The sequence below is a fragment of the Andrographis paniculata genome, unplaced genomic scaffold, assembly GCF_009805555.1.
Source record: "Andrographis paniculata isolate CXL003 unplaced genomic scaffold, ASM980555v1 Contig49END, whole genome shotgun sequence".
Lineage (NCBI taxonomy): Eukaryota > Viridiplantae > Streptophyta > Magnoliopsida > Lamiales > Acanthaceae > Andrographis > Andrographis paniculata.
Genome location: NW_026137583.1, coordinates 2,100,508 through 2,126,753, shown reverse-complemented (window position 1 = coordinate 2,126,753; position 26,246 = coordinate 2,100,508). Strand labels below are relative to the sequence as shown.

The window sequence follows — 26,246 nt, the reverse complement described above, 5'->3', positions numbered from 1 at the left end:
TTTAGAGTGGTCACTAAATTTTATAAGTTAATTTCCAATGGCCACTAAAACCTCATTAATCATTTAATAATAATAATAATAATAATAATAATAATAATAATAATAATAAAGAATTAAACGATCGTTTAGTAGTTTTATGAAGCATAAATTGAAATTTTGAAATTTTTGTTTTGATTGCGATTTTGTTTTGTTCCAGTATACGTTGATAAATAAAATAAATAAAAAGATCTAATAATTTTAATGGTTGGCCGAAATTATTGTACAAATAAATCTAAAAGGTGCCACATATATCTTTAGGAAGTAAAAGTAAAAATAAAAAATGAGTGGATTAGAATCATGGTTCGCCATGATTGGAGAAGAAGAAGTGGGAGGGAGAAATACAAAAATTAAGAATAATTCAAATTATAATTGAATTCAATTATTTAAATTTTAATTTTTTAAAATTGATTATATTTAATTATTTTAATTATTTGTTATCAGTTATAATTTAAAAATATAATCGATATTTGACCGATACATTAAAACGATACCATGCGATGTATCTGGAACGATAAAGACCGATCAGCCATGATTAAAATAGAAATTGATTTGAATGGGTAGCGGAGGCATGTAATTCGTTGCATTGCATGGATTAACACAAATTGCGCGTGCAACACACTAGCTTGGTACTTACAATATTCACCACCACAAATACCAATATTCATATGCTATGTTACTATTATTAGTCTTCCTCCCGACATTATAAATACCCTTCAATACTCCAAACTCAATTCATTCACCAATCACTCCATCACCTATTCTATTCATTCACATTCACTTCTCTCAATATCTTCTATACTCTTCTCAACACATTCACTTATTCACCAAAAATGTCGAGCGGTCAGTTCAATGCCGGACAATCCCAGGCCCAATCACAGGTAATTATATATATATATATATATAGGCGGCAGTGGCGGCTACAGTATTGAATATAAGTGTGTTGAACACCATAGGGTATAACCACAGGCAGCAAACACACAATATGCGTTAATATAATACAAATACAACACAGAAAATAACAACACATGATACATTCTCATACAACAGTTGATTTTTGCACATAACATACGAACAAACAACGCATGTCTTTATTACAAACGAACATGTGTTATATTTACGTATTTGTAAACTGTATACGATGATATATATATATATGTATATGTATATGTATATGTATACATATATAGGCCAAGACTGAGCAGTGGGTGGATTCTGCGAAGAGCACCGCAGAACAGGCTCACGACAAAGCCCACCACGCCGTTGGCCATTCAGATCAACACACCCAGCAGACCAAGGAGGAGAATGCTGGAATCCTTCAACAGGTAATTATTTAATTCATTATTTAATTAATTTACCCAATTTCCATTTTAATAATATTAATTAATTTATTGTTATTCTGCAGACCGGCGAGCAGGTGGCTCATATGGCTCAAGGTGCAATTGATGGCGTCAAGAATACCCTGGGCATGGGTGAAAAGAAAAATTAAATATATTTATTTATTTACAGCTAGCTAGGTCGTAGCTAGCAGGCCAGCCTAATAATGCATTTTGATGTAATTTCTTATACATTGGGACACTTAATTAATATTCTTCTATTAGTTTGTTCCAATGTATATATTTTTTATTTATTTATTTATTTTTAATTGTAGTCTGTAATAATGTAGTAGGATTTCCTACCCGTTGAGGATTCATGTATGTAATTCTCTTCAAGTGTAATAAAATGGATAATATTATTATAATTAGAGAGTATGCATGCGGATTGCAATTTAAATAATCCATCATTTTCATTTTAATCTGTGAGTCATTATTTTCTATTTTTGGAATTTTAATTATATTTTAATTTTATACTCCTTTCGTCCAGAAAATTTAATCTCACTTCTTTGCAAAAATACAAAGAAAATAGGCTAAATTTTCTAGATTGGAGGGAGTAATTTATAATTTATTTGTCTTTTTATTAAACTAATTATTTATTTTAACTTTAATATAAAATTATTAATATTATATTATACTCTCTCCGTCCCAAAATAATAATATTATTTTGTCATTTTTATCTGTTCCGTAATAATAGCCTCATTTCTATATTTTTGGTAACTAACTCTCTACCTTTTTACAAAAATATTTTCTTTTTTACAATAATTATATAAAGTAAAGGTATTTTGAATTTTTAAAAATACTTTTACGCCCACTATCAATATAATATTATTATTTCTTAATTTTTATGTCAATCTCAAATGTCCCTATTGTTTTAAGATGGAGGGAGTAATTAATATTACTAATACATTTTACTAAATTGGCAGATTGTGCCCAAAGGTTACAGTTTTACTTTTCATGCTGATAAATTTTACTTTTCATTTAAAATATAAAAAATATTTTGTAACAATTATATTTTTCTTGAATAATCGTATTTTACACTTTTTAATAGCAATTAACAATAAATTATGTAATTTTATTTGTTCTATTTAAACTAAGGGCCCGTTTGGATTGACTTAAAAAATAAGCAGAAGCAGAAGCCAAAAGTTCGTTTTGGATAAATCATTATAAAAGCAGCTTTTCGTAAAAAACTGTTTGGACGTTATACATTTGAAAGTATTTTTTTTAAACTGTTAAAATTACTTAAAAGGACATGCGGTTAATATAATACTAGTTTTTCTATAACATTTTTATAATTTAATTTAAATTTTACAAATTATATTTAAAGAAATTAAAGTATAAAAAATGTACTTTTAAATTTTGATTATTTATATTTTAAAATTTTAATGTAAGGATAATGTATCAATTAAACATAAATTTACAATATAATATTATATAATTTGTATTTTATAATTAATTTTAAAATTTTATAAATTATATTTAGTAATTTAAGTATAATTAAAAAATTTATATACTCCTATTTACATTCGGTATTTAAATTTTAAATTTTAATCCAAATATAGTACATAAATTAAAAATAATAAATTAATCATATTTTTTAATTTGTATTAGAATATAATATATATAAGTTATTTATTTTTATATTATATTATAGTATTTATTATTATTATTATTATTAAGGATAAAACAGTAATTTTAACTGAAAAGTATTTTTTTTATTTCAAAAGCTATTTTTCAACTTCAAAAGCTGCTTTTGCTTTTAGACAGAAGTTAATGCAAATAGATTTCAAACTGTTTTTTTTAGAAGTAGAAGCCAAAAGCTCCTGCAAGAAGCCAATCCAAACGGGCCTAACACTCCCTTCTTCATTTTTAAAATGTCAATATGTATATCAATATAGAAAATGTTATATACCATTTATTTGGTAGTTATTTATATATATAAAAAAATGATCAATACGAAAATATTCAAATGCAAACTCTTGTTGATCTAAATTCCGAACTTGATATTGAGTTTGTTAGTAAATTTATTGATATTTTTTTTCAAGATAAATAAATTTTTTTGAATATTTTTTTCTCACACATACACGTTTTTCTTCTTATTTATTTATTTTTTTTTATGTCATACTTCTCTTTAAATTTTTGCTGAATTTATATATGTTTATTTGAATTTATTATTTATAGTATAGTTGTCTATATATTATCTAATGAATTTATAACATCTGACAATATTATTTATTAAAAATAAAGAGATTGTTTATTAGATAAATGTGAAAATTAATTATTTAATGTTACTAATATTTATATTATTAGATATTAGAAAAAAAAATATAGTTAGAAATATTTTTGGAGGATTGTTAGTGAAAAGACGGTAAAAATATATATATTTATGAATAAGATTAGAGATATGTAAAAATATTATTAATAGTTAGATATTTTTTCTTCTTATTTTATTTTTTCAAATACATATATAAATATTATATTAAAATAAATAAGAATATAAAATAAAAAATATCGAAAAAATTATCTCAAAAAATAACTAAACACACGTTTTACTTTCAGTTGAGATAAAAAATTAAAATTAAAATTTTCAGTAAAAATAAATAAATAAATGTATAATAGTTTTAAAAATATATTACCCCCCCCCCCTCCCCCAAAAAAATAACAAGACTTACAAAAATAAACTAATTATGAAACCATTAGATTTCACATCTTTTGGAATATTTAACAACAAGACCAATAAAGGTAAAATTTTTAAATAGTCCCTTCATTTAAACAATTTTGATCATTTTATTTTTAATATGTATAGAATATTAATTGATTCTATATTGATCAATAGTCTTCGTAAATAACATATTTTATTTTTTAATAGCAATTTTTAATTAATTTTTTAAATTTTATTAGTTCTAATAATGCATTTTAGTCAATATTAACGTCACTTACCATAAAAATTATATTATTATTATTATTATTATTATTATTATTATTCTTAAATAGTCTTAATTTTATTTTGATACTGCTTAAAATTAATAGTAATAATGTATTAAAAACTTGTTAATATTGATGTAAATTTAGAAGAAAATCAAATTGAGCATATTGATGGATCATGTACAAGAATGATATATGATAGTTATGAAAGTTTCAATACTGTAAAGAGTACGCGAGAAAGTCTGAATTTAGCATTTTAAAGAGAGCATTAACAAAAGAAAAATATGCATATATAGCATATGATAAATCACAAGTACCATCTACAAAAGATTTCCAAAAGAGTAGGATGTCCAACTCACTCAGTGCCATAAAGAAAGAAGATGAATTATGGATTATTCTGAAAACAATTACAACATACAATCATGATCTTAATCCAAATATGTCGATTTTAATGCCGACTCATAGAAAAATTGGTGTGCACATAAAGAGACAATTGGAGGCTAACAATATTGCGGGTATAAGGCCAAGTAAGAACATTCGATTGTGTGAAGTTCAAGCTTGTGGTCCTGAAAACATTGGATGTCGTCCAAAAGATTGTAGGAACTTTATAGAAAGCATGAGAAGATTGAGATTGGGTAATGGAGATGCAGAAGTTATTCGAAAGCTTTTTGCGAGATTGCAACATCAAGATAGAAATTTTTTTATGTGATAGACATTGATGATGAGGGAATGTTAAGAAATGTATTGTGGATTCATCTGAGAAGTCGAGTTGCATATGGAGACTTCAATGACCTAGTGAGCTTTGATATGACATATCTTGTCAATAAGTATGAAATGTCGTTTGAAGCTTTTGTTGGGATAATCATCATGGTCAATTTATATTACTAGGGTGTGCTCTGGTGACACGTGAAGACTCAACTTCATTTAAATGGCTTTTCGAAAATTGGGTTCAAGCAATGGATGGGGTGCAACCTAAAGCTATATTGATCGATCAATGTGAAACATTAAAATAGCAATAAATGAGGTGTTTTCGGACACTATACATCGATATTGTTTGTGGCATATAATGTCGAAATTGTCTTTAAAGTTTAAGGGTATTCAGGAGTATAAATAGGTGATTGTCGAATTCAAAGAAATAGTATATGACAGTATTACGATTCCTAATTTTGAAAGAAATTTGGCTGATTTTTTAGTCAAATATGGATTGGAATACAAAGTCTGGTTTCAAGATTTCTATGCTAAAAAGGAAAAGTGAGTTTCAGTTTATTTGAATCACATGTTTTGGGTTGGTATGATTTCAACGCAAAGAAATGAATGGATGCGCGCATAATTTTATGATTATATCCATTCAAGATGCACACTGAAAGAATTCATGGAACAATATGAAGTGGCAATTGCCAAGAAAATTCAAAAAAAAAAAATATGGTAGACTTTGATTCAAAGACAAAAATTAAGACATGTAAAAGTTCAAGAAGAAATTGACCGAATGCTACCGGAAGATGATGTTGTTGAAGTTGGTATTGAGAAATTTTTTGTGATGGAAATGAGACTTCGAAATGATTTCTTTATGAATGAATTCACTTATAAAGTTGAATATCGTCCGGATGGAGAATATTTTGACTGTGAATACAAGAGTTTTGAGTTTAAGGGAATAGTTTATTCTCATATATTTAAAGTAATAACAGTGAAGGACATACACTTTATTAATGGAAGATACATTTTAAATAGATGGAGAAAAGATGTGTAAAAAAGACATACTTCGATATTTTTTAAAGGAGAATACTTACATATGACGGAAGAGTTCAAGAAATTTCAACAAGTTGAAAAATATTTTCAAGAATGTTCTGATATGGCTATGGACAATCCTCAGAAGATAAATTTTCTTGAGGAAAAATAAATTGAATTGAAAGAAGAACTTGTGAATTGGGAGCCTACAATATATGAAAATAATTTTTCGGCACCAACAATCGAAAGTCTTGACGTTAAATGTGCTTATTTATATGATCCTCATGTTACTCTATTGCGGGAAATGCCGAGGCATAATCGTAGAATGCCGGCTTATGAAGTTGCTTAGAGAACTAGAGTCAGAAGACAACACGAGGAACGGAAACTACCGGTATGAGAGAAAATGGAAACAGAGGAAGAAATAAAGGTCGGGTTTAAAATAATAGAGAAAAGACAATCAATAATCAAAATATCAATAATTTTGATTTAAATGATCGTCCAATATTTAGTGACGTTTTGGAGACAACATTTGGAACATGACTAAGATCTAATTAGAAGAAATTATTTTATTCACGATTTGGTAAGTATTTTTTATATTTATTTTCAAAGAATATATATCATATTTCAGTTTTATATAATAATATTGTTTTTAATGCAGAACAAGAAATATCTTATAGTGTTGATCGTCAGAAAACTTAATGTTCAAATTTTACAATATTTGTGTAAGTATTTTTTTATTATGTTTTTTTTTTCATATTATTTATTATACATACATCTAACATTTTGTTCATTTTTATTCTATCCAGTTTGAAATTTTACATTCATCCATGTAGCTGTACTTATAGCTGCTTTTGTTGTTTTGGCTTTATTCTTTTTCAAAAAATTAAAACAATTTGTTAAATCAAAATAGATTATCACAAAATTTACCATATATACATATATATTTATTTTAGTATTAAATATTTTAATAAAATCAATTAAATGATCTATATAATAAAGGTCTGTACTATCTAAAATATTTTAAAATTGTATTTTAAATCAAAATTTATCTATTGATTGAAAAAATAATATCAAAAATTATAAATTAAATAGAATTGTTTAATTCTCCTATATTATCTAACGGTTTTATAAATTTTTGTAGATATGTTCATAATAAATTTTTAAAAATATATATTTCCTAGTAACTCAATCCAATTATAATTAATTAATTATAATGTAGATATTTATAAAATTATTCATAGTATATTAAATGCAGCCGTAATATATCTAAAAATTTGTATACTCATTAAAAATCAGCTTAATTTTAATTTTATTGAAATTACGCATAAATATGAAAGGTTATGTATTTGTTTTAATTTAAATATTTTAACATATTTTTAATATTTCATATATATACATATATATTTAATATTAAACATTTTAACACATTCAATTATATTTTTTATATAATAGCATTTGTCCTATCTAAAATATATAGAATATTTTGTTAAATCAAAATTTATCCATTGATTGAAAAGATAATATCAAGATTAGAAATTAAATACAATGGTGCAACTTTCCCGTAATATACGACGTTTTATAAAATTATACATAATATATTAAATGCAGTCGTTGTATAGGAATTTGTACATACACTAATTTATTAAGAGATATTAAATAGTTGACATTTAAATTGGACGTGAATATTATATTTTTTTAAATCCAAAGCTAAATATTGAAATGTATATAAATTCATTCTTTTGTTAACAACAATAATATATCTTATTTTCTAAAACTATGGCCGGGACTCCAAGCAAACAATCAATCCTTCAAAAATAATGGACAGTGTATTTATCTCCAAAAAAGTTGAAACCATGTATGAGTGTTCGAGGATTCAACATTTTGATTTGAAAAAAGATATTTTAGAGTTATTGAACTGGTTCATTTCATATTGTGGGAAGCAGTTTGTGAGCCAAATTCTTCCGGAAGAAGAGCCACTCATGAACGCTTATGATTTATATCTCGAGGTTGTCGAAGAGAGAGAAAAAAAAAAAAAAAGAAAAAAAAGACATTCTTGTTATTGTTCTATCTTATTCTACCAGTTTTACTCCTAAAGTTTCTACCAATCGCGATGATATTCCATGAAGAGTTGTTGGAAGAGTTTCTTAGTTTATTTTATATTGTTCTTGTTTTCTAATGTATCGGAATATTTGTTAGAAGGGTTTCTTAGTTTATTTTCTATTGTTTTTGTTTTCTGATGTATAGTTTTCCTATGATTATGAATAAAATTTGTTGTTGTTAATGTTGTTGTTATTTTTTTTCAATTTTTTTTTATAGAATAATATGGGTAAGAACAAATAAAATTATACATTTCGAAAAAGAGTTTGGAATACACGATGAATGCAATTAATTATGAATAAAACTATGAAGGAATCCACTTCACTTTTATCAATATTGAAATTGAAACATCTTCACTCCTATCAAAACTGAGTTTGATTCGTGAATAGAAGCTAAGTCTTAGTCTTTAGAACTAGAACTTTGTAAAACTTTGAGAGCATACAAAATAATATTATTTTCACTAAAATCGGAAACGGAGAATATTCCTTTCTTGGCGGTTTCAGTTCCAACCGGAACTATCATCTAGGTTAAATCGATCTTTTTTCTCTGACCGTAAACCGCCAGTTCAAAGCGGCGGTTTCAGTTTGAACACATGCATATTGTATTTTTATTTTTTATTTTTGAAAAGAAATATATATTAACTTGGTGTGTCGATGGGACGGTGGGTGAAGATGAGGGGGAAAAAGGAAGAAAGGGAGATAGAAAATTAGACAAGATTAGGGAAAAAAGAGGACATAGAGGAAGAACCTGGGTGTGAGTTGCTGCGGCTTGGATGTGTAATGAATTACGATAAAAACATTCATTATAATATTAATTTTTTATAAAATTATAATAATATTAATATTAGTAAAAATAATTAGTTATAGTGATGCATATTATAAATTTTATTATATAATTATATTTAATTTAACTTATTTAGAACGCGGGTTTGTGGATTTTTATCTAGGTTTGATTTTAATTTTTTATTTTTGTTTATATTTATGTAACTGACTCAAAGATGTAAATAAAAATCCTAATCATATTATTTTGAAATTGTATTTCTACAATATGATAACTTTGGAGTATATAAATAGATAATGTAAGTTTATACTCTCTCCATCCCAATTCAAAGTATTATTTTTGTTTATCCTACTTTATAGTACTTCTTCCATCCGTCTCTGAGGGTTATTTGCGTTTTGCATTATTATACTTAATATTAAAAATATATTTATATTTATATAATTTTTTTTTTGTACAAATGTCCTTTTATTAGTATTATAAGACACTAATGGAATTATTTTTGCAATTTTTTTAATTTATACTACGTTTTGATATAATAATTAATATTCAAATATCAACACACAAAAAGTAAATTAGACCCTTTAGAGCTGGACGAAGGTAGTATCTATTTTCTATTTTATACAAAATTATTATATACTAATACCAAAATACTCTTATGGTGTGTTTGTTTGAGGGATTGGATTTTTTTTCCACTATTCATCCAATTTTTTCCCCCAAAAACATCAAATCAAACACCTATTTTTCATTTTTTATATTATACTAAAAATCAATTTTACATTCAAAACATCACATCAACACCTATTTATATCACATCATACAACTATTCAAATTCAAAATTTTTACTATTCAAATCCCAACTCAAAATCCAAACCTACAATTTGACAATCAGTTGATAGCTTTTATTTGTTAACTGATTCAATTAGAGGCTAACATTTAGCTGATTCAATTAGAGGTTAGCGTTTAACTGATTCAATTAGCTAGTTTGACTAGCTGATTCAATTAGTTGTTTGTATTAAAGTGTTTGGTAAAATAACTGTTTGATAATAGTTGTTTATATGTAAAATAACAATTTAGGACATTTATATTTTAACTTTTAAAATTTTTTAATTGTGTTTTTTTAGTTTTAAAATTTTTTAAATTTTCGTTATTAGTTATTTGAAATTATGAATGTGTTATAAAATATTATTTTATTAATTTTAGATGTGAGAAAAATAATATATATTTTTATTAAGAAATATGAATATTTTTTTATTAAAAATTAATGTAAAATATAAAATAATAAAATTTTTGTAAATATATTTATTTTATTAATTATTGATTAATTTATTATATTTATAATTTTTAATAAATTTATTCTATTTTATTTAATTTTAATATAAAAATAAATTAATAATATTTATGTTTTTATTTTTATTTTATTTTAATAAATATATATAATTTACAAATAAAATTAATTATATATAAAATTAATTAATTTGATTTTATAGAAATAAAATTATAATTGAATAAATAATATATTAAAAATTTATAATTACCACAGTAGAAACTATATTTATATGTATGTGAAATAAATAATAACATTTTAAGGGCAAATAAGGAAGTTATATATTTACCAAACACCTACATTAACTTTTTATTGGTCAAACAACTAAAAGGTGTTAAATAAACTAAAAGCTTTTCAAAAAGTTGTTTGCCATACACCTCATAATTATTTGTAAAATTATAAATATATCGTTACATATACAATTACTTTATACGTATAAAAATATCAAAAACTCGTCTCTATTTTTACTAACCAATAAAATACTATTATTTTTTAATTTATTATAAAATTTCAAAAAATCTCGTTCAATGGCGGAGAGAGTATAACATTACTGGAAGTTCATAAATTAATCATTGATATTATAGAGGAATTTCAAAGGTAAAATAAATAGTAAAGAGTAGAATATAAATAAAAATGAAAAATAAAAATTGCAGTGTTATCTTAGTAGTGGAGGAAATGAAAAACAAAAATTGCAGTGTTATCTTAGTAGTGGGGGATTGAACTTAAATTTCATTTACCTAATCCAAGTTATCGTTAATTAAATGAAACTTGTACAAATTTTCTTAGGCTAATCAACGACGAAAATGATAGTCCATTGCCGAGTATTGTCTCATCACTTAGCTTTGAAATTCTGATACTATCCTGTGCTGTCTGGTGTGGGTCGTAGTGTTTGAAGGTGTTTGACAAAAAAATTTTTGAAAAGTTTTTAATTTATTGAATAATTTTTATTTATTTGGTAAATTAGTTTTTTAAAATAGTTTTTTTTGACCTAAAAAATTAATTTATGAAAAATTAATTTACCTAGCATTTTGAAATAGTTTTTTTCAGTATATGCTCAATTGTCATGTATAAACAACTAATATCATAAATTTATTTTATCAAATATTTTAATACAAATAATTAATTAAATCAGCTAACAACTATTATCAGTATATTGAATTAGAGGACGCCGTCTAATTGTCAAACACGGCTTTATTCTCTCAGTTTCGCGCACATTCTTTCCACGTCTATTTTATTCGTAGTCATTCTACTGTACGTGCAGCTGTAGAACTGCCACCAACTCCAACACAAACGTCGCATTCCTCCTCTTCCAATCCTTCCTTTACCTTTGCTTTCTTGGTTATTTTCTCCTCGCCTACGGTCATGGCCGCTCTGCAAGCCCACGTCCTTTTTCTACCCTCTACCGCTCCAAGTCTCGTCCATTTCAAGAAACCTCACCATCCATCCTCCTTCTCTAAGATAGTGTTCCTCGGAAGGAAGTTTAATGTGGAAGTGGGTTCCAGAGTCGGCGGCTGTTGTAGAGCGATTGCTAGTAGCAGCGGTGAAGCTGAGATTGAGAAGTCAGTTGCAGTGGACGGTGTAGATGTGAGGCCTCCGTTCGACATCAATTTGGCGGTCATCCTTGCTGGCTTTGCGTTTGAAGCTTACACCACTCCTTCTGTAATGTTCTCTTGTTCTTCAACTGCACACAAGTTTATTTTATTCTATTTTTCAATAATTCTGCTTTCTTCTAGTTGTTTGTTGTGAGGAGGCGACGGGAAAATGGCATTGGGAAATATTGTGTTCTTGACTGATGGGTTTTTTAAGTTTTGAAGTGAAATTGTATCTGGTTTCTAGATTTCATTAGTTCTTTTTTCGCCTGTGGTACTTTTTCTTAGTTTGGAGTGATAGGTCTGAAAATATGCTCTGAATCCCGCAAGCAATCACTCAAAATGATAAACTTAAATTCTACTAATATGCTCTAAATCCCACAAGAAATCACTCAAAACTATAGAACTTAAATTCTACTGAAGTACATGAAGTTCAAAACTTGCAAATCCTGTGTGACGTGATACTAATATGATGGATATGCTTACATTTCGTTGTTAAATGAGTTTCATTAATCTACAAGAGAAGATTGGTTCCATTATCCAAATACAGTGTCCTCCCTTATTCATCTGATATTTGTTTGTGGAACATCTACTTGTGTTAAATTGGGATCTCCATTGATAGATAGCTGTACCACCTGCAGTTCCATAACAACTGCTAGAATGGGACTGTGGAAAACAAATTTCACAAATCAAGAAAACTAACAACTATTCTGTCACCCATTTTGATCACTCAACAGGATCTAATCTAGGAACTCAAGTCCAAAATTGTTACTATCAATTATGTATCTTGTATGTACAAGAATTGATCTCATACTTGAGTAGATGTTTATGCCTTTCCAGCCTTCCATAATGCAACATCTTTTGTCCTAATGCATTACTTTCTTGGATGCAAAACAGCTACCAATCGTGTATGTGTGATATTTACAGTTTTTCCAACACATTAAGTATATAAATCTATCAAAATCATCCAGAAATTTACGAGATTAAGGCTAGAATTTTGACATTAATCTAGCAAAGAATGTCTCCAAAATTTTGAACGAAGGAACCCGTCACCTTCTTTGATCTTCATGGCATCGATCAGCTTACTTCTTCATGGGTGCCTTTTGTTTGTTTTCTCTATATAGCGATGTCTTTTAGGGTGTATGAAAGATATGACATTCTCAAGCTAGACCCTTTGCAACCTCCCTTGTTGCTTATTTTAAGTTGTTTGAAGCTTGTATCCCGAATTTCGAGGAGTAACAAGATTAAGGGGCTAAGGTTTCTTATTGAAGTGTTTTCGGTAGCTTGAAGTTTTTAATGGTCTATATTAGGCTAGATTTGGTATACTCTGTGTAGATTCAAATAACAAAATTCTCCTTGTATAGCTATTAAATAGAAATTAAAACTAATTAAAACAGAATTTAATTAGCAATAAAACAAGGATTAAACCTAAATTTATACTAAATAACTGACCCTAACTTACAACAATATTATTTTGACCATATAAATATATTTTTTCTACACTCCCCCTCAAGTTGGTGCATAAATTTCAAACATGCCCAACTTGTTTACAAGCAAGTCAAATGATGATTTAGTCTATCCCTTAGTTAGGATATATGTTGCTTGGTCTTCAGATGAAACAAAGGGAATGCAAGTATTCCCGCTTCCAAGTTTTCTTTATACAGAAATTAATTAGTTAAATTACAGAAATTAATTAGCTAAATTACCAAAAATTAACTAGTTATTGAATAGAAATTAAAACATAATTTAATTGGCAATAAAACAAGAATTAAACCTAAATTTTATGCTAAATAACTGACCCTACCTTACAGCAATATTATTTTGACCATATAAATACTTCCTCCGTCCCAAACACCCTATAACATTTCTTTTTTGGTATGTCCTAAACAACTTCTAACATTTCATAAATAGAAAATAATTAATTATATTTAATCTCTACAGCACACTTTATCCCATTACATCACCCAAATAAAAAAATAATATAATATATACTTCTCTACCCACCTAAAAACCCACCTAAAAACCCACTTTATCCTACTTAATACTACCCACCTAAAAATCCCTGCCCAAAGCAAATGTTACACCTTATTTGGGACAGAGGGAGTATATTTTTTTCTAAACTCTGTGAGCATTGTGAATAGTTATATGTACAATCCTAGTATGGCTCACTAACTTGTGTGCAAGTGGATTTTGAGTTACCTAGGTGGCACGTTGGACATTGGACATGTGTTTTCCCAGCAAGAAAATTTTGATGGAATAATATGATTTTGTAGGCAATCTAGACCGGTGGTCAGTTTAAAGCTAATTTTTACTCTTGGAAACTGCAATTACTTGGAAGGCCTCACTTTAGTTTATTTCTATTTCACATGCAATTGAAGCTGAGTATGTGACTGCAATGGAATGGATCAAAGATAGCTCACGGCCTATTAAAGTGTTGCACAGTGTTCTATGGCAAAGTGTCCTTCATTTAACGAAGAAAATTCGGTATTACAAAAAACAAAACCAAGTATATTGGCATCAAGCATCATTTCATTTGTGATGTTATTACTTGTGGCAAACTTGAAGTTTATGAAGTCAACTTATCAAAAAATCCAACAGATGTTTTGACCTAATTGCTTACTCAAGCTAATATGCATACTGTCTACACGTGTGCAATTTGGGCAAGGGATAACTTATGTTGTCTATTTTTGGGTGGTATTATCAAGTTTTCAGTTTGGGTGTTCGCTGAAAGTTTGGAAAGGTAGTGATGGTTAAGTTTCTTTCGATATCCTGTGCTGCAATATTTTAATCCTTAACAATAGAATGCTATTAATGGGTTGTGTGGATTGTGTTGACTATATAGATAAACATTGGTATTGATAGAGTTGGATTAGGATATGATATTAGAGTTTTTCAGTTTGGATCTATATAATTTGTTATCTCACCTTGTGGAAGATTAAGAATCATATTCACAGATGGCTATTTGGGTGCAAGCAAATTTTCCTTTTGGGTGGGGTGATTGTGGTTTGGATTGAAAAGACATTCATTTGCTTTATGTGTCTTTCTATGAACGGGCAGTATATTTCAGAAATGCCATATTTGGAAAAGTATTGTTTTTACTTTCAATGGAATGCACTAAAGACCGCTTCATACATTTCTGAGGGTCACCCCTACATTGGAAATTTTCTATCAGGAAAAGTACAGAAAACGTGAGACGGATGCTGCAAAGTGCCAGACTGTGTTCCTTTCAGAGTATGTGGTTTCTGCTTTTGTCAATATAACAATACTCAGTGGAAAGTGCGGATTATGATGCTAATTAAGATGATTGGCTAAGTCTGTTCAATTGAAAAATGTATGGTTGTTGGATGTCATGAGCTGTCAGTTCAAAAATGATAAGTTGCACTTAACTTTTAGTGAGCCTGTTCAATGCAATAGATCCACCTTTTCTTTGTTTTTTTCTTTTAATTTTTGTTTTTAGTTATTTATTTATTTATTTTTATGTATATTTTGTTTTTCCCGTGCTCTTACCACAATGCTCAAAACCTTATATCTGGATGCCTGAGATTCTACTGACATATTCAGGTCATTTGTACGGGAAATTTATGATGGCCAATTATTTGTAAAGCTGAAGAGAGGTTTCGATTTTCCTGCCATGGATCCATGGGTAAGGCAATGTACTTAAGAGGCTTCATTTCTTTTGCACCCCAAAATATATGCGACAGATTGTTAGTTGTATAACAATTTATATCTCATCTTCAGGGAACTAGCGATCCTTATGTGGTCATGCAATTGGACTGTCAGGTAGTCAAAAGCAATGTCAAATGGGGGTAAGTTGCAGTGGTGTTTTCCTTGTTAGATTTGTTAGTACTGTTACTAACATCTGAATTTTTGTAATTTCATAATTTCTAAACTCACTAGAATGACATTCATTATCCCGTAGTTACAGCCTAGAAAGTGCTGCAATTTTATGAACTTAACTAGTTTGGCCATTCTAAGCAATAGAGCTGCATTCCTAGTTCAGTTTTTGTCCGCTGTCACTTGTCACTTGATTCCGTAAGTTAAATAAAAGATATTAGATATATTTGTTCCTACCTGGAAGTTCAAATATAAATGATGCGAATCGAAATTTGAAGGTGATTTGATGGGTTTGTTGATAAATGTGTCAGGACAAAAGAACCCACATGGAATGAAGAGTTTGCCCTGAATATCAAGCTGCTGCCAGGGCACATTCTTCAGGTTGTTGAAGATTTCAACGTTTCATTTCATCATTTCTTCTCCCAGGCAGTTCATCAAATTCCTAAATTTGAAAATAGGATATGAAATATTTAATCTAATTACTTTATGCAGTGAATTGATTGATAGCTGTTTTCGGTGACGTGATAAAATAGCAATGAATGCATACTTGGTAGTGAAATTTCTTTGTTTTCTTATTCTGTTTTCTTCGCGTTTATAAATGATATAAAATATCTAGGCTGCTGCTTGGGATGCAAATCTTGTGACTCCACATAAACGCATGGGAAATGCTGGTATCACTTTGGATAATCTTTGTGATGGTATGTATGATCATCCTGCATATGTATGTTATATAGATATCCTGAATATGATTTAAGGTAAGACCATATTTAGATTAGACGAAAAAAGAGACCCAGTTCATTTAGATTTGATTGTTGCGTAAGTTGATGACTTGAGTGGGCTTTTATTTTGTTTTACTTTACTTTATCTTTGAGTCTTTTATTTAATGTTTCTTGAGTCCATGTAAACGGGCTTATATATACAAGGGGTCCATCTATGTCAAATACAAGTAAGAGTTTATCTAGGTTAGGGAATTACAGGTTTTTGGTTAAAGTGGGCTTCGGCTTGGTAGCAGGAAAGTTGGTTTTAATCTACAAGATTAATTCATCAAATCCTTAAAGTTTCAAACAGAAATTTTATTCTAATTCTCATAATTTTACAAGAGTTAACCCCTACAATATATAAAAAAAAAAAATTTTAAATGGGTCTACAGTATTCTTAATACAAAATTAGACCTATATACAATATATCCAGTAATATTTTTCCTTAAATTGGAGCATACAAATCCGCCATATGCAAAGCGGCTTGATTGTGGCTTGATTGTGTCATCTCTGAAACATCAAGTATCTTCAGTTCATGAAGGAGTTTAAATATTGCTAATGCCATAGCTCGATATCTTGTTTCTGCATTTGATCGAGCAACTATATTTTGTTTCTTACTTTTCCAAGATATGGGATTATCTCCCATAAATATGGAATACCCTGAAGTAGAACATCTATAGAATGAGGATCTTGCCCAATTAGCATTCGACTAACTTTTATTTTGTGACCTTGATTCGTATACAATAATCCTTTACTAGGAGACCTTGTGATATATTGCAAAATTCGAATTGCATCATCCCAATAAACATTGCATGGAGATTGAAGGAATTGACTCACTATACTCGCAACAAAAGAAATATCGAGTACATGTGAGATAGTTAAGCTTACCAACCATTCTACGAAATCTACTAGCATCAGCTAAGGACTCTCCCAGTCTTGGAAGAACCTTCAAATTCGGATCCATGGGAGAGCCCTATTGGCTTGCAGTTATACAAACCAATTTCTTCAAGAATAACCAGCTTACTTTTGTTGTGAAAGAACATGTGATTGAGCAATTTCAATACCAAGAAATTTTTTTAATGGTCCTATATTTTTAGTTTGAAAATGCTAAATACGTAATGTTTTAACGGGGTAACCATGTTCATTTCCGAGACCAGACTTCCCTGAGCTACAAATCCCGGAGGTTGCTCTATAAGATTTTGTTCTGAAGTTAGCTATGAAAGACATTTTTGATATCTATTTGATGGAGAGCCAAGAGTGCATAACAACCAAACTAATAAAAAGACGGATTGAGGACATCTTGGCAATATAGTAGAATGTGTCAGTGTAATCCTCGCCAAAGACCTGCATGAAGCCCTTGGTCACTGAACGGGCCTTGAGATGAGGAACCTAACCACCCAGGACAACCTTAACTATAAACTCAAACAACAGGCCACATGTGACTTGCCTAAAGGCATTCTAAGTACCCTTAGCATGTAAAATAGTCATTTTGTCCATCATTGTGTGTCGCCAACGTGGATAAGAAAGGGCCTTATGAAGGTTTAATGAAGAGAAACAAAAGATGGGTGCGACACAAATGTATAGTATGCGGGAGAAATGGTGAAAACTACAAAATATTGTAAATGGAATATTGATTGTAACAAAAATAAGTACTTTGGTGTAATGATGCAGGATATGGTAAGGAAGGAGCCGTATGTGGAGAAGAAGATGATGAAAAGTCTCAAGAGCTGGGACAGTCTAAAGAGGTTGTAGTGACATGATCAGTAGGAAAACGATGATAAATGTGAAAAAGTGGACGCATAAGAAGAGGGCAAGAGAAATGAATAGGTAGGATATGGCTGAAATATGTTATCGTAGATAAAGAAGAGAAATGTGAAGGACATTAGGTTTATATTTTATTAATTTAATTACAATAATAATTACAGTACACATATATATACAAACCTAATCTATATTGGGTTATGGTCGCACAATGGAATCAGGCTCACAATGTAATTAGATACTAATATATATATATATGTATATATCTATATATCAAACACTCCCCTCAAATTGGAGCATAAATATTGATCATGCCCAGCTTGTCACACATATATTTGAGATGAGAGCTTTGGTTAGTAGATGTCCAATTTGGTCTCTTTTTTCACGACCTGCGACCACCACTCCGTGTTGGATCTTCTTCGTAATAAAATGACAATCAACTTCAATATGTTTTATGGAATACAAGATTTGATGCAATGTGAAGAGCTGCCTGATTGTACACCATAATTGGGTTGGAGCTGAGATTTGGAAGCTCAACTCTGTCAAAAATTGACGAATCCAAATAATCTCACATACAAAATGTGTCATTTCTCGATATTCTGACTCGGCACTTGATCCTGATACCACATTCTATTTCTTGGTTTTCCAAGAAACCAAATTGCCACTTATAAAGCCACAATATCCAGAGGTTGACCTACGATCAACTTTTGAACACGCCCAATCAGTATCAGAGACATATTCAATCTGATCATGCCCATAGTTTTTGTATAGCAACCCATGTCCTGTAGTACCTTTCAAATATCTTAAAATTTGTTCCAAAGCCTCCCAATGTTGAGCGGTTGGTGCACTCAAAAACTGACTTACCACACTGACCGAATAAACTATATCTGACCGGGTCACAGTGAGGTAATTCAGTTTACCTAATAATAGCCGATATCTTTCAGGCTCCTTATTGGCTTTTCCTCCATTCATAAATATTTGATTTAGTGTCATGGGTGCACTAGATGGTTTAACTCCAACCTTTCCCTTTTCAATCAATAAATCAAGAACATATTTTCGCTGAGAAAGGAATATACCATTCTTCTTCTGGAACATTTCAATTCTTAGGAAATATTGTAGCTCACCAAGGTCTTTAGTTTGGAATTGCAAGTGGATAATTCTTTTAACGCCAGGATTCCACTCGTATCGTTGCCGGTGACAATGATGTCATCCACATACACCACGAATAGTATAACGCTAGAATCTGTACAATGATAACACACCGAATGATCCGATCTGCACTTTATCATCTCAAAATTCTCAATTGCATAGATAAACTTGCCAAACTATGCTCGAGGACTTTGCTTGAGGCCATATAATGATTTTCTCAAACGACATACTTTTCCCGACTCCCCATGAGCAACGAACCCTGGAGGTTGTTTCATATAGACCTCTTCCGCGAGGTCGCCATGAAGAAAAGCATCCTTCACATCTAATTGCCACAACCACCAATTTTGACGAGCAACCAAAGAGATCAATATACCGAACCGAAGTCATCTTGGCAACCAAAGAAAAATTCTCAAGGTAGTCGACACCATAAGTTTGAGCATACCCCTTAGCCACAAGGCGCGGCTTGAGGCGAGCAATAGAACCATCATAATTAAACTTAACTGCAAAGACCCACCGACAACCAATCGATTGTTTCCCGTCAGGTAAAGGAACTAACTCCCATGTACTATTAGAGTCTAGCGCATTCATCTCACCAATCATAGCAGCACGCCAACCAGAATGAGATAAGACCTTGGAAAGAGACTTAAGGATAGAGATAGAGTCAATAGTGGAAACAAATAAAACAGGATCGATGCGATAAATGGTTACTAGAACTAACTGAGGCAATGGGATAGGTACACTGACGTTTATATTTGAAAAGAGCAATAGGGAGGTCCTCAAGAGCATCGAAAGGTGTGGGCGGAGAATTAGTAGACTCTGAAGGAGTATCAGGAACTGCGGGCAAAGAAGAGATTGTGCAGGACACGACTGGGAGGAACTAAGACGATGGAGTAAACCTGCGGAAAAGGGATAGGCTTATATAGTGTTGGAGACTGAGGCTTAGACATGGTATAATTAACTAGTCATCATCTACAAGGGGTGTAGAGGTACTATGGCCAAAGGGGAAGTTAGTGGACTCAAAGAACCAGAAGACACAAGGTAACAATTAAGATCTAGATAGTAACATTGATAACCTTTTTGAACCCGAGAGTATCCAAGGAAAAGACATCTATGAGACCTAGTATCGAGTTTAGTCATATGTGGCCCACCATCCTGGACATAACACAGACACCCAAAGATTTTAGGAGAAGGGGGAAATAATGACTTTGACGGGATGAGAGTTTGATAAGGTGTCTTACCCCCTAAGACGGATGACGACATACAATTAATCAAGAAACACGCTGTAGACACAACATTTGCCCAAAATATCTTAGGAACCTTCATCTGAAATAACAAAGCACGAGCAGCCTCAAGGAGATGCCGATTCTTGCGTTCAGCTACCCCATTTTGAAAGGTTGTATCAAATAATTGATGAAGTATACCATGCTGACACATATATTGATATAATTGATAAGAGAAGTATTCCTTGGCATTATCGCTACGTAGGCAACGGACTTGCATATTAAACTAAGTAATTTCAGCACAAAAGGAAAAAAAAATGAGAAAAAACTTCAGAACGAGATATTATAAAATATATCCATGTCATTCAAGAAAAATCATCCACAAAAGTAAAAAACTACCAAAAACCCGGTTTTGACACACTACAGGACAAGGACCCCAAGCATCATAGTGAATTAACTCAAAATGACTAGTTGACCATTTATTTGACCGAGGAACAGACGCTAGCAGATGAAGCTTAGCAAACTGACATGACCACATTATAAAGACTTGATGTAAGAGAACCTAGGACGTAACTGCTTCAGTAAGGACAGTGAGGGATGACCAAGTCGGCGAAGAATTTCAAAGGAAGAACAGGTACTCGAACATGTGATGTGGGGCTTAGCCGTGGTAGATATAGGGATATCAAGGATATAGAGCCTCCCTAATGTGTGTTCACTACCAATAATCCTCTTCGTTGCACGGTCCTGAAACAGACAATGATCAATGAAAAATGAGACACCAGTTTAGGGCATGTTAATTTGCTAACAGAGATCAAATTAAACGCAAGGCCAGGAATATGCAACGCAAAATGTAACGGAAGACACAGTGTAAGATTAGCAATCCCTACCCCAATAGCTTGTGCATTTGAACCATCCCCAAGGGTAACAGATGAATTACTAGAGCAAATAGAAGAGAAAAGGCTCGGGTTACCTGTCATAGCAGTTGCTCTAGTGTCAATTCCCCACTTAGAAGCAAAGGAAATGAGGCACTTATCAGTATTACCTGATTCAGCTACCGCACTGATAGACTGAGATGAGTTAACCGAACTGCTCTGGGACACAATGAGCCGAGCATACTCATCTGCATAAATAGTAACCAATTGGAGCCGGTTATAAGTGGTAGTGACATTTGCAATATGACCTTTTTATTCCGATTCTTGAGTTTTTTGCCAAACCTTTTAGTATGTCCAGGCTGATGATAGTAATAGTAGATAATTCCTCCACTAGTAGGGGTACCCCAAACATCTTGTGGGTTACCTCTAGATTGACGAGATGTTGTTTTGTCACGCTGCCCCACTAATACATGTATAGGGGTAGTAGTAGGAGAAGTACCAACGTCCATACGACTTAAACGTTAGAATACGGTAGGTAACTGAGGAACATTAGAAGCCGCAAGTAACTGAGATCTAACGTTATAAACGCGAGAGTACAAGCCATTCAAAAAACTCATCATTGTCATTTGGTCAATTTGCTGTTATTGAACTCGCACGTCTGGACTAAAGGGCATTAGCATATTTAACTCTTCATAAGTTCTTTTAAAACTCATAAAATATGCTTAAAGCGATTGATCTTGCTATTAAGCTCGATAGAAGCTCTGAAAAAAATCATAAATGCGAGGAATGTTACCTTCCCCTGAGTATAGAAATCCAAGATATTCCATCAATTACTTTACAGTATCACAATGCGTGATTAAATTCACTATGTCGTTTTTAATCGAATCCTTAATATGGAGAAATAGGCGAGGAATCATCTCGCAACCAATCATCATAGCAAGCACCAGTAACCAAGGGAGGATCCTTATCCAAATGAATAGCTTTACCAATGCTCCGGAGATACATCTTAATGGTCTTAAACCAATTAAATAATTTGACCCATTCAATTTGTATTCGGTAACTATGAATGATGGGTACTCCATCGATCACAATCTTTTTTGTTCCTCTTAAATCAGATTTCTTATCTCCCATTATATGTAAAATATTATATATAAACACAGCCAAAAAACACCCCCTAACAAAACCATCTTACGCATCCAACTTTGCATCTTGCGCATCCATCTTTTCTTTGATTTCATTCTGATCTAACTTCAATCCAGTCAGACGTTTCTCGTGCAACACAACCATCCCGACGGAAATAGATCCGGCAGGTCGGACCACTTGTTAAGAATAGATATAAGAACAACAAAGTGTTCCCCAATTTCCCTTAATCAAGGGTAATTCATCAATACTTTATTTCCTCCATATCCCCAATAGTCCCAAGGTAGGCATTTAAATACTCTACTAAACAATTCAAATTCAAAATATAAATAAATGACAATAACTTAACATTAAAGACAATAAATTAAATTTTGAAATTTGAATTTCAAATAAAACATAACCCATGGAAGTTGGGTTTATGCCCGTTTTCGTCGATGGTAAACCTGCAAAGGCCGACCCCCTCACTCAACATGAGGTCCATCAAGGTCAAAGATAAATAAGAGTTCATCTAGGTTAGGGAAATTATGAGGCTTTTGGTTGATGTTGGCTTTGGCTTGGTAGCTCGGAGTATTGGTTTCCCTCTTGCATAATTAATTCACGGCTTCAGCTTGGTAGCAGGGACTGATATATTTATTTATTTATACTGTACTCTGATATATCAGAATCATATTTCAGTAACATTTAGTTGATGTTTGAAGCAGTTTTTAAAAAATGAAAAGAAAAAAAAAAAAAAATGAAATGAAACTCTTGCTTACTTCCACCAAATAATAGTTTTTTAGGAATTTAAAAATTTCTCAGTTGTACTGTACTAAGTACTTAAAAATTAGTTTATAATCAAAAGCAGGTACTCTCAATATCTTGTTTTCCCAAATAAAATATTTTTCTCTTTGACAATCCTAATATTATTTTTATTAACATATCTCTCCAACATCATTTCAATGAATTTTTTTTTTTTTTTTTTTTTCTGTTTTTCTATTATTAAGGTTAATAATGCATTCTAACAGGAATGTTGGTTGGGGAATCTTCTTTTTCCAATAAGTATGATATTTTTTGCCAACATGTCAAACTACTAATATTGATCCTTGTAAAATTCTATTTTTGATTATAGGTACAAGTAAAAAGCCAAATTATTGCCTTATTTAACTAGTAAATAAATCAATATCATTTGATATGGAACTTTTTTGGGCCATAAGCGGCATATTCTAGCATTTGTTGCACAGAATACACAAAGATTAGGAAGGTTGGGCTCAGTTGTCACTAAGGAACTCCCCTTTTGGTAGGAAATGCTCATGAGGTGCTTCTTGAGCTGGAAGGCATGGGTGGTGGTGGAAAGATAGAAGTAGAGGTAAATTCTGAACTTCTGATCACTGAAGAATATGTGGTTCATGGGCATATTGATATGGAGTGTTCTACATTTTAAATATATTTTTTTGCTTTTTGTTGTTTATTGATTGATCCATTGGAATTTGGAATCCACAAGAAAGGTTAAATATCTAAATTGGAGTATGTTGTAAAAAATGCGGATGATGCTGCCAGTTGGCGATCTTAAGAGAATAAAATAGCAAAATTTATGTTATATGTGATTTGAGCTTGTCTCCAATTCTTGTTATACATATATATATTTATATATTTAATAAATGCTCTTAACCGCATGAATAGATTGGAATGTATCTGTCATATTTTTCAGAATGCATGCAACATTACCTTTCTTCTTAAATGTGTTTCAGATAAAGTACAAGAGTTTCGAGAAGATTGATGAAGAAAAGAAATGGTGGAAGATACCTATTGTAACTGAATTTCTAGAGAAACATGGTTTTGAGCCTGCCCTCAAATTGATTGTTGGGTCAGAAACAGTTCAAGCACGGGAATTTGTGCAGTTTGCTTTTGGACAGCTGAAATCTATTAATGATTCGTACCTGCAAAAGGATTGGTTTTCTAATGCCAAAAATTCTTTTGATAATATTGTCAAGGCAGACAAGATTCCAAAGCCCGAATTCAGTCATGAGGACTCAAAAATCGAGTCAAGCCAAATACAAGGCTCTGATAAAGGGGAGCCTGAATTGGACAATTACCCCTCTAAAGATCAAGTTAGGAAAGATTCAATTTCTGAAAATCAATTTTTGAAGAAATTGGCTGATTCTGTTAATCAAAATGTTGTTCAGAAATTTGTTGCAGACAAGCATCCAGAGTTGGAAAGTAATATGGAGGAGTCTGTGAATGGGAGAAGCCTAAATGATGCTACCACTAATGGAACAGATAATTACATAATGGAGAAATCTCAGGAGACACACCAAACTACAGAACATTCATGGTCTGACAAACATTTCTGGAAAAAGTTAGCCAATTCTGTTAATCATAATTTTGTTAAGCATTTGGACATTCCTGTCCCTGAAAAAATCAAATGGGATGGATTCGACTTATTGAAGAATATTGGTCTTCAGTCTCAAGAAATGGCTGAGGCAAGCTACATTGAGTCTGGGCTTGCAATTCCAAATAGTGAGAAGTCAGCAGGGGAAGATGCGGAGAGCAGATCTGAGGCCATTAACATAATGCAGACATCTTTACCAGACATTAAGAAAGTGACACAAGATTTATTGCGACAAACTGATTCCATCTTGGGTGCAATGATGGTTGTAAATGCTGCAGTTTCTAAATTAAACAAGGAACTGAAACTAAATGGAAAAAGTGAAGATACTCCAACCCAAGTGAAAACTGAAGTCTTAGAGGATGAAGAAGGTATTATCATGAGTGGTCAAACTGGTGGATTAACATTGACTGAGAAGGAAGAAGAGGAAATGAGAGCTTTGTTTTCAACAGCAGAGAGTGCTATGGAGGCCTGGGCAATGCTAGCAAACGCAATAGGCCATCCTACATTTATTAAATCTGAGTTTGAAAAAATTTGCTTCTTGGATAATTCTGAAACAGACACTCAGGCAAGCTTCTAAATGAGTTATCTAATATGGTATCTAGTTTTAAAATGTACGATTCTTTTTGTTGATGTTCTATTTTGTCAAACTGTCATTGAATTGAGAAAGGGATTCTTAATGACTGTGTGCAGGTAGCAATTTGGCGTGATCTTGAGAGAACAAGACTTGTTATTGCTTTTAGGGGAACAGAACAAGTAGGTTACATTATTTCTCTAGTCTATGCAAGAAATTTTCATCTGTGATGTTTTGGTTAGCATGCCTAACATTCGATTTCTCCAGTCTAGGTGGAAGGATCTACGGACAGATTTGATGCTAGTTCCCGCAGGGTAATGTAATTTGTCTATAGATTATAATCTTGCATTGCTTTTCTTTCTCAATTCCCATGTGAATCATTCTTAGTTAATATTTTATATAATTGCTAGTGATTTACTTAACAGTCCAATGAAACTATACCATATCTATTGCTGGTGATAGATGTAAGCATCTGTTTCATTTGTTGTGCACTTCACAGGAAATATACAGACAAGTAATTTACTAAGCAAAATTCTAGGATGTAGTTTCCAAATTCTAAGATAATTCAGAACAACCCATGCATCTGTATCAGTTTGCGGTGTCCTTAGATTCTTTTGTCGATTAGATGCACAAGGCCTCTCTTATAATTTTCACAGTACCCAGATATGTAAGTAGAGCCTTATTCTTTTCACTACCTTCTACAAGCAGCCATGGCATGCGTGCA

The 26,246-nt window shown here is 31.1% G+C and overlaps 2 protein-coding genes across 6 annotated transcripts in view; both read left to right on the top strand.

Moving 5' to 3' along the window:
* Positions 1–812: 812 nt before the first annotated feature.
* On the top strand, positions 813–1,525 carry LOC127252919 (late embryogenesis abundant protein D-7). Its single transcript, XM_051277309.1, has 3 exons — positions 813–917; positions 1,227–1,361; positions 1,442–1,525. The coding sequence occupies exons 1-3, from the start codon at positions 870–872 to the stop codon at positions 1,523–1,525; spliced, it is 267 nt and encodes an 88-aa protein (XP_051133266.1). The 5' UTR covers positions 813–869.
* Positions 1,526–11,495: 9,970 nt separating this feature from the next.
* LOC127252883 (uncharacterized) overlaps positions 11,496–26,246 on the top strand; it is a 33,901-nt gene continuing 19,150 nt past the window's right edge. For 2 of the 5 annotated variants that reach the window (XM_051277254.1, XM_051277253.1), the window contains exons 1-10: positions 11,496–11,919; positions 15,022–15,080; positions 15,411–15,492; positions 15,588–15,655; positions 15,995–16,064; positions 16,300–16,381; positions 23,864–23,928; positions 24,311–25,516; positions 25,642–25,704; positions 25,790–25,836. In XM_051277254.1, the coding sequence (XP_051133211.1) occupies positions 11,623–11,919; positions 15,022–15,080; positions 15,411–15,492; positions 15,588–15,655; positions 15,995–16,064; positions 16,300–16,381; positions 23,864–23,928; positions 24,311–25,516; positions 25,642–25,704; positions 25,790–25,836 (2,039 nt within the window). In that variant the 5' untranslated portion in view covers positions 11,496–11,622. The remainder of the gene's footprint in view (positions 11,920–15,021; positions 15,081–15,410; positions 15,493–15,587; positions 15,656–15,994; positions 16,065–16,299; positions 16,382–23,863; positions 23,929–24,310; positions 25,517–25,641; positions 25,705–25,789; positions 25,837–26,246) is intronic. The other 3 variants (XM_051277249.1, XM_051277251.1, XM_051277252.1) reach the window with 2 other exon arrangements.